Source organism: Aotus nancymaae, unplaced genomic scaffold (assembly GCF_030222135.1).
Source record: "Aotus nancymaae isolate 86718 unplaced genomic scaffold, 86718_ANA_hifiasm-v0.15.2.pri h1tg000019l, whole genome shotgun sequence".
In the NCBI taxonomy this organism is placed as follows: domain Eukaryota; kingdom Metazoa; phylum Chordata; class Mammalia; order Primates; family Aotidae; genus Aotus; species Aotus nancymaae.
The window spans coordinates 17,077,291-17,087,235 of NW_026988431.1; the positions used below are offsets into that span (position 1 = coordinate 17,077,291).

The 9,945-nt window shown below is 39.5% G+C and overlaps 1 protein-coding gene across 5 annotated transcripts in view; it reads left to right on the forward strand.

The window, feature by feature from the left end:
* The window catches only part of TNIK (TRAF2 and NCK interacting kinase), a 413,784-nt gene that overhangs the window by 333,353 nt on the left and 70,486 nt on the right, over nucleotides 1–9,945 (forward strand). For 3 of the 5 annotated variants that reach the window (XM_064378648.1, XM_064378644.1, XM_064378645.1), the window contains exons 13-15: nucleotides 837–947; nucleotides 1,788–1,874; nucleotides 2,947–3,135. In XM_064378648.1, the coding sequence (XP_064234718.1) occupies nucleotides 837–947; nucleotides 1,788–1,874; nucleotides 2,947–3,135 (387 nt within the window). The remainder of the gene's footprint in view (nucleotides 1–836; nucleotides 948–1,787; nucleotides 1,875–2,946; nucleotides 3,136–9,945) is intronic. The other 2 variants (XM_064378646.1, XM_064378647.1) reach the window with 1 other exon arrangement.

Genomic DNA, 9,945 nt, shown 5'->3' on the forward strand with positions numbered 1-9,945 from the left:
GTTTGAAATCAAGCCCCAGCACTTATTGGATGTGACCTTGAACAATTATTTAATCTCTCCATATCTCAGTTTTCTCAGATAAAATGGGGATAATAATGATACCTAGTTTTGTGGAGATGAAATGAAATAAAGCACGTAAGCTGTTGATCACACTGCCCACCGTTGGAGGCATGGTTATTGCATGAGGTGAGGATGATGATTGACTGATGATGATGATGATGGCTCCCAAGCATAAGGGTCTTATCGGAGTAAGAAGTTGAAATTAACACTTAATAATGAATACTCCAGAAAACACAGACAAGCAGCATGATATGTGAGAAAAGGTAGGGGACTAGGTGGGAGTCAGTAAATCCTATCGCTCCCTCTACCATCTATTCTTATGGCTTTGAATATGTCACTTCACCTCTTTGACTTTTACATACTGTATGAAATTTTTGTGTTACATGGTGTCAAAAAGATTGACTGACTTAAGCATTGTGAAGTAATTTCATAAACAGCTTGATGATATGTCATAAATAACCTGTTTTACATTGGTGTTTCCCACCCCTGACTTGAAAATCCTCACCAGCCACGGGGAGAACACAGTTAACAGGAACTTCTTGGTGAGAGTCCACTTACATGGTAAATGGCAGGAAGTTATACATGACACTGAATCTCTCTCTCACCCCCTTTCTGCCAGTGTACCCCCCAGTGCCCCAGGGGCGAAGATCCTTGGAGCATTTAGGCATCTCTCATAAAAAGTTCATGTCTGGGGTTCAGCAGCTTTTCCTGCTGGCTCCCTGGCACCCCCCACCGGGGCCTGTTGCCTTCATGGTTGTCTGCTTGTTGCCCTACAGCAACAAAGGCGAGAGAAGGAGCTGCGGAAGCAGCAGGAGAGGGAGCAGCGCCGGCACTATGAGGAGCAGATGCGCCGGGAGGAGGAGAGGAGGCGTGCCGAACATGAGCAGGTACAGCTGGGATCAGGAACCCTGCCGATGGCCTCCGGGAGCCCTAGCACCAGCCGCCTCTGGAGTTTGGGTCACCTTTTCTGAGGAATGCTCAGTTTACATGGGATTTTACTCTTTCTCAAGCAACTATGCTCACCCATTCAAGAAATCAAATGCACAGCTTTGGCAATGCCCACCCATTCAGACTTGCTTCCTACCCAGCCAGAGTTCCCTGACATACCTGGACCTTCCAATTCTCCCAATCCTGGGTATCTGATTTGAAGTAGCATTGAAGCATGAAAAATCAGCCAAGTCCCACTTTTCACTGATTCAGAAGAGCTTTTCTACTCATGCCATCTCTGGTCTTTATGACTTTGAGTCATTGATGGAGGCCCCTCTCTCTTTGCTAGAATCACATTCTGACAGCATAGTGAAACTCTGCAGGATGGTTCCATTACAAAGACAGTGCATGATGACATTCAACAATTGTGTTATCCCTGCTGCTTGCACAGGAGCCTCTGAACTTTATAGCATTGTTAATTCCAGGTAGTCCATAAAGAGAGGAACCTGTAATGAAAAGCTTTAACATGTAGCTGGGTTTATTAAAACCAAGTAGTAGCAGTAAAATGCTGAGCCATCTCAGTCAGCTGTTGCAAGTAGAGGGGCCTCTGCTTTTCACTACGTTGAAATGCATTTGCTTCAGTGTGGCATACCCTTCCTGCTTTGTAAGGAGGTATTTGGGTACTTTTTCCCCTCCTTTCTTCTACACTTTACTTAGCAGTTCTTGTCACCTTTGAAATTACTGGTTCGTTTCTCTCTTTCTTTCTGGTCCTCTGAATTCTGTGCTGCCTACCTCTCCAGGAATACATCAGGCGACAGTTAGAGGAGGAGCAGAGACAGTTAGAGATCTTGCAGCAGCAGCTACTGCATGAACAAGCTCTACTTCTGGTAATGGGAAAGCCAAAAGCCAGCTGACCTGCTCTGTGTTCATCTTGCAAGTGTTTCTGTGTGTGTGTGTGTCTGTGTGTCTGTGTGTCCTTCCAATATGCCAGTCCAGAAGAGGGGATCTTCCAAGCCTCGGGGACCTCAGAAATCTCATAGAAACTTAATACATTATATGATTGATTTTGCTGAGTCCTAATACATTTAATACAGTTGTTATGCATTCTTTATTAACTCCATTTATTTGTAAAACTTGAGTATGAATCTAGCCTTATTATAAGTACAAACTGCTTTTGAGACCCACTGTGTTTATTGCAGAGTAATTTTTAAGGTCATTTGCAACATGCTGGAATACAATCACAGCAAAACACACCTCTCCCATAAGAACCCACCAGCTCTACAGTCATATTTCATTTACAGACTATTAGCTTTACCCTTACGATGGGAACATTTTGTGTCCCTTGCTAATGCGGCTTCTACTTAAGTACAGGACCTTTTTTTATTACCATTATTATAGCACTGTTCTCCAGATGGGCTTTTTGGTGCATTTTTTAGATTAATTTTTTATTTAATGGCATTCTGATAATTTTTGGCCTGTACATAAGCTTGTTAATGGCCTTTGTAGGTCCAAGTTTTATTAAACAAAAGATGATTTAGGCACTGTCTCTGGCTTTTTATTTAGTTTTTTACTTAATTGTACATGTTTGAGTGGTTTAATTACGAGATCAGGAAGTGGGTGGCTTTTCCTAGGAGTTGTATGCTGACCATTTCATGTCCTCATTTTGTCACTTGCAATTCATCAGGGACAAGTCATTTCGTAATTGATGCAATTTGGTTGGGATTGCCATTTTAAAGCAATAGTGTTTTCATTAAATGACACACTCTGGTGTAGATACTGATACAAGGCAGTAGCTTATTTCTGTGGCACATCCTGATATCTTCCTGTCATTCTGTTAGTATTAAGATCCCTTGTTTTTTAGCATTATTTTGCCTCCATTGCATGCTTAACTGATACTGGCCAGTGATTTCTATGTGATAATTTGGCCTTTTATTTGCTCCTCTTTCCTGATCTGGACAGGAATATAAGCGTAAACAATTGGAAGAACAGAGACAAGCAGAAAGACTGCAGAGGCAGCTAAAGCAAGAAAGAGACTATTTAGTTTCCCTTCAGCATCAGCGGCAGGAGCAGAGGCCTGTGGAGAAGAAGCCACTGTACCATTACAAAGAAGGAATGAGTCCTAGTGAGAAGCCAGCATGGGCCAAGGAGGTAAGTCAAGTGTAGCTTCAGCCTGTTGGCCAGGCTTTTGACTCTAATGAGTTCGTCTGGTACAAGTGGAGAGTCAACCCAGTGCTGCAAAGTTGGAAAACAATTCATCGTAAGGCACATGCTTTACTTTTGGAAGAACCATAACATTATTTCTGTAGAGAAACAGCAAGATACCTTCCCCCATTTGTGGTTCTTTTTTTGTATGTCTTTGTGGTTGCAATGGACTTTTATAGGAAATAACAGAAGATAGAAAAAACCTTTTTCTGATACTAATCCGATTGAATTTGTGGCATAAAGATTTTTGTGACCTTTTTGTTGAATAATGTGATTAAGGATTTATAAAATTCTAGGAAGAATCAGTTCCTCTCTCTGCCTGGACCCTGTTCCCGATCATTAACGTTGTGCTAACATAACTTTGTTCACTGTGGTACCAGCAGATGCACAGTTGACCTGAGACTTGTGGTGGTGGTATCCACTTTCGGGATCCGAGGTCATTAGTGTTTTTTCTAGACATACTTCCTTCATTTGCTTAACTACTAGACTAAGAAAGGATTTTCAGGAACTTAGCACTATGATGAGCTATTTTAACAAAAAGTGCTTGGATGGGAGGAAGAAAGGGTGATAGCCAAACAGATAAAGCAAATAAAATAATAACTCCAGCCAGATCAGCACCCTTTCCAGGGAGTCACTGTATGAAGTCATGTGCCTAACACGCTGGTTTTCAGTTCAGTCATTATTTCTGGCATCTAGTGATTTCCTGTTTTTTGTTGTGATCATAGCCAGTCATTTAAAGGATGTTTGGGGGTTATTTTGTATTTTTATCTAGCATCTTTAGATATTGATAGCTCAAGCTCTTTTCAAGTTATCTAGAATACAATATTACTAGAACCGGATTTCTTACATAAGATCCTATTTTTATGAAAATATTTCTTTTTATTTTTCTATCCTTTCTGACATATGTACAGAAAAATGCTTGACATAATGTTGTCCTAATGTTAATGATAATGGTTTATGGGAGGAGGAAGTTAAAAAATGGATTTTTAAAACCTTTTTTGAACCTTTACATATTGCTTAAATCCTTTATATTGGTCATGTACTTTTTTGTGAAAATAACTTTTTTCTTTTAAAACTTAAACTAAGTGTGTGGAAAACTGTTTTGATTTGAGATGAAGAATTTTTTTTATCACTTTCCCTTATATCTGTAAACATGGTCCATATTTACCTATGACTCTAACATCTGCCTCTTTCTCTTAGATCAATAATTCAATTTTGTGATCCTACTCTCAGGTACAGCATCGACCCCTTAATAATCCACCTGTTCTTCCAGCTAAGCAAAATCACTATGCTGCTAAACAGCAGCTGACATGCTTCTTGGCTGGCAGAGATGCACCACCTTTCTCTACTGCTAAACCATTTTCTAGCCATGCCAAGTTGAAATCCTCAGCTAAGCCAGACCCACAGCTCCTGACCATGGCAGGTATTCAGAAAAGTGAAAAACTAGCCTCTACAAAGCTAATGGCTGTAGCACCTGCAGGAATTAATGATTCCAGATCAAGACTCCTGTTTGAGCATCACCCATGGAAGAAAGATGGACCAGCTTGCCCTATTAGACTTGGTTTGGAAGAACAACTGAAGCCTCAGGAAGTCTCGAGAACCATAGTGAGATCTCCAAAGCCATCTTGCTCTCAAGGATGTAGCCCAACTCGAGAGTTAGGATCTAAGGTCATTTGTGTGTCTTCTCCCAGTATCTCCAGAGTGACAAGCCCCGAGTTGTCCATTACTGCAATTCAGGAGGGTCTTAGAGATTCATGTAGATTCCTTGGGGCAGGAAGAGCATGAACTCATGCATCTTTACAAGTGCTTCTACTCTTCTAAGAAATGATGCATCGCTAAGTGACCTCTCCTTGATGCATGACCACTTGGCTTTCGGTGCTCCCAGTCCCAAGCATGAGTTTAGAAGAGGGACACCTACAGATCCCATTGGAAAAGATCATGATTTTGTGCAAAACATTCCAGAATTTCTTCTTTCCCCTAGACAGCTCCCTCATGCACAAATGTACCAGAAGAGGGGCAAAAGCATGGAGCAGTTTTCACTTCCTTCATTCAGCCTCTACCCAGCACCTTCTGATTTGAACTTGTCTACCTTGACTTCATTGTTTTCCAGTTGCTATTTGTCCTCATCACTAAGTTTACTGACCTGTCCTCTCTATTCAGAACTAGTTCGCAGCTCCCAAGCTTTCAGGAGACATGGCATTCCTAGAGGCAGATCTTTGCAGATGTCATCAAGGCAGTTTTCTAGACCGCTTAATTCCCTCATGCTTCCTGGTCAGGCTCCTAGCAGTAAAAGAAACACAGCATTTGAGCATGCAGACAACATGCCTGTGTCATCAAGCACTCCCGATGTGAGGTTCCCCAGTCACCATAAATCTGGGCCATCTCTGGTGGGTAACATCTTCCAAGGTCCCTGGCTTCCTGGCATCTGGTGCACTTCCTTTGGGCTTCATGCGTTTCCAGAGATATATGGGAACATTCTTTGGGGATTTCATATTTAGTCCTGTGCTCTTGGGTGTGGTTAACATGATCCAGCTTCCAACTAACTATCATCTATTCATGAAACAGTTCCCAAGTCTTAGAGTGGGTGATCATATTTTAGAGGTAAAACGAAACACTTAGTTGATAGAAGGAAAGTGACAGTGCTAAATTTAGGGCTGGAGCAATTGATGTACAAATAAGAACAAATAATTGTCTGCCTTGGTTTGAGTCATCATTTTTTAACACCCACTTAAAATGGGAATAAAAAATGAGTGCAAGGATCTTTATATTCTTGATGTTTTAATGCTTTTCATCAGCAATGTATGAACTTTTCATGTAAAGCATTATTTACCGATGTCTTTTCTCATATTAGGGAGGCAGGTGGGGCTCAAAGTGACCAAGCAGTAATATACGTTAGATATGAACATAGCTTATCAGTATTTTAACTATCAAGTGATAAGAAAACCTGGGTTAAACTCTCTGGAGGTAAAATAAAAGGATGCCATTTTCTTTCTTCAAATGCACCCTCTGTGCTCATGCCACTGTCTCCTGTGGTATAGGGTCTGGACTATTTTGCCCCATGTGCCACTGAAGGTATCACCCAGCTGTCTTCTACCTGTCGCCACCTCTTCTGTAATCTGTTCCAGCGTTTGTTTTCTAACTCAGCTCTATGCCTTCTCATCAAGTTTTTCTTCTTCTTTACTTACTTTTCCATCTACTTGTCCTGTCTCTCATTCCAAATCAACAGTCTTTCATCAGCAATATAGTGATCTTATACTGCTTTGTTCTCTGTGTTCCTGTTTCTTTACTTTGTAAAACACAAGTGAACATCGCATTTCCCAGTACCTTTCTGATTAATATGTTGGATATTGTAGAGCAAATGAAAATGTTCAATCATTTGCAAGTCTTGTGGAGCTCTTCCCTCCCTCCTTTTACTGAGTATTCTTTCTGTCCTGGATGTCACATTGGCCTTGATTTTCAGATTTTAGCCGGAAAAGAACATGAGTATCTCTGCATTAAAAACATAGTTTGGAGCTAGGCACAGTGGCTCATGCCTATAATCTCAGCACTTTTGGAGGCAAAAACAGGAGGATCTTGGTAGCCCAGGAGTTGTTACAGACCAGCCTGGGCAACATAATGAAACCTCATCTCTACAAATAATAAAAAATTAGCTGGACATGGTGGTGCATGCCTATGGTCCCAGCTACATCAAAGGCTGAGGTAGGAATGGAGCCTGGGAGGTCGAGACTGCAGTGAGTCATGATTGCACCAGTGTACTCCAGCCTGGCCAACGGTGTGAGGCCCTGTTTCAAATAAATACATAAACAAATAGACAGGTTGAGGGTATTCTCACTGCTTTCCAATTATCTGCCGTTTCTGAGTTGGGATGGAAGTCAGGTACGTACTGTGAAAACATCAGTATGATGTCCTGTTGAACATCAGCAGAATTTGAAGGTCTTCTTCCTTGCTTTTTGGATGATGGAAATTCCTTTTTCTTTCTCCTGCTCCTTAAATGGCATGTGATTTTCTGGGCCTGGTGGTAACTGTGTGGGCTCCCCTTCCTTTTCCATCCTACATACTTAAAAAATTGCACCAAAGCTCAACAGTGAAAGAATGCTTTGTTTACATGAATATTGCATAAGATTATATTTTAATTTTTTTTAACACTCCATCATATTCTCTTTCTGTGATATATGCCAGTCCTTGGACTATTCGCTTGTTTGTTTTTGTTTTTGCAAACAGTGATCTGATAAGGGCCAAGATATCTCTTTATTTCCATTGGATCATTGGACTTTGAAATCACTGTGTATAAAAACTGCTTCTCCATCCAGATTTCTCTGGCCTACACCAAAGTGTTTATTTTTCTTTTACATTAGTTGGTTTATATATAAAGTTCTCAAACTACCATTTAGAGGGCGTATATCTTGCCTCCATTTCTGCTTCTCTTTCTTATGATTTAATATAGGAAAGACCTGGAAGGAAATAGGAGTATGTTTGAGTTCAAGTTCTTCCACTTCCTGGCTGCCTGACCTGGGGCATGTCTCCTGCCTTCCTGAGATGCAGCTTCCTCATCTGTACATCTCCCTCTCAGTTGGGAAGCTCATGGGCAAAATGTGCATGTGCCATTTAAAGTTACGTACTACACAAATACAAATGAAATACGATATTCAACGTATTCATATTTTGTTTCCAAGACTGCTGTAGCTCACAAGGAATAAGAGTTTGGTCTCGTTTTGGTCTGGATTTCATATGACCAATTCACTTGCATCTCCTATCTCTTCACCCACCTCTCCCGGGTGATAGATAAGCACTTCTTTATTTCCTGTATTAACTTTCTAAGAGCTTCCTTACTTTTAAGTTATATGCTTCATTCACCCAGGGATCTATGCTTTTTTTCTGAAATATTGGTTAGAAGAGGATCTGGGAAAATAGTCCAGGCCCTTAGAGTCAGACAAGATTGTATCTGAAACATTCCTTATGAATGAGAGTCTCCCCTGTGCTCAGAGGTAACCCAGAGCAGGGGTGTCTTCAAACTTACTCAGTAACCATCTGCCTGTGTGGTTTGGCCCAACTATATTACTCAGATCTTTATGTGACTAGTGAGTGCAGGGTCAAAGTATCTAAGGAGCACTTAAAAGTTACTTATTGGCTTCTTTCTCTTTCTCCAGCATTGCCAATAAACACAAAAATCAAACTGTTTTGTCCAGTTGGGGGAAAAAAGAGCATTCCCATACGATTGTCTTGAATTTACCATGTACTATTTTTAAGTAAAGCCTTCTGAGACCTTCCTAAACTCTGTGGACTCTTCATACTATAAAATATTATTAGAATGCACCCATATGACATAGTAAATATATATCTGCTGTCAACATTGTAAAAATTACTTCTATAATTTTGTTTTGAAATTCTCAGTAGATGTCATTCATTATTGTAAAGTGAGATACTATAACCTAAAATTGTTTTCAAATATAAAAAACAATTTGACAATTGACATTGATACAGTGTTTCCCTTTATATCTGTTTTAACTTTTTAAAAATTTATTTTGAAAATGTTTTGGGAATCCTGTAATTAACAAATTTATTTTTAAGTTGTCTATGTTTGTATAGCCTGTATATATATATATATATATATATATATATATATATATATATATATACACACACACATATATATATGTCAGAGGCCATAGACATTACCCCTGTGCTATGCAATAGACAACACAGACCTGTCTAGAGCAGAATTTTATTTCTAAGACCAGTTATTTTTTCTTTCTCTCTGTAATGCTATAGTAAATAGGATAGCATTTTTGCAGAGGTTATACAAACTTCTTCAAAGTTATTTTAGTTTTCATGTTGAAACGATTTTTTAATAAGAAAAAAATACTTTCATAGTGAAATTGATCAGTCTGTGCTAATCATCTTCTCTGTAGTTCTAATAATTTCTTCTATGAAATCATTTATAACAGATATCTTTTGTTGTTATGGTCTAGCACCTTGACAGTCTGTATCTGATGGTACTGGGACACTTTTTTAGTGGTGTTTCTGGCATCTTATGTCTTCTTGAAAGCAGGCAGTTGGAGCAGGAACTTGGTTCCTAGACTTTTTTGAACACCTTCAGGCATTGAAACGTATCTTATTGTTCCCAGTTTTTAATTACATGTATCCTTCTTCTAGATGGGAGAGGGTTTGGAGGGAGACTTTCTTTTTTTGTCTCATCCACATATCTATCTACTGTTCAGTTAGTAGACATAAGTTGTGATAAACCAGGGACAGGCCTTTGTCTAGTATGAAAATAATGAAAAGGGCCTGCTTAGATGCCCTATCCAACTTTCTCTCTGTTTCTGAAACTGTTATTAGGAGAAGTGCCACTTTCAGTGTTTGATTTGATCCTTTGCTCCAATTCTTAAGGTGATGCTGCAGTGTAAAGACACTTGGGCAGCATTATCTTCCTAAAGACTTCAGGACTAGGTTTTCTTGAGACAAAGTATGTAAAGAGATGCCTCATCGTTATACCCTTTTCTTAGATTTTCAGTTTTCTTTCGATAAACTTCAACCCAGGAAATTTCAGTACAGTGGAGCCTTCCTGAAATAATTTTCAAAGTGTAACAATTACGCCATATATTTTTAGAATGGTGTAGACTGAAATATACTAATGATATAATTTACTATGTAAACTAACTGTTAGAAAGCATAAGAAATTTTTACTAGAAGTACATTAACAACATCTATACATGACTAATAAAATGCATTAATTGCCTATGAAAACCAGTACCCTAA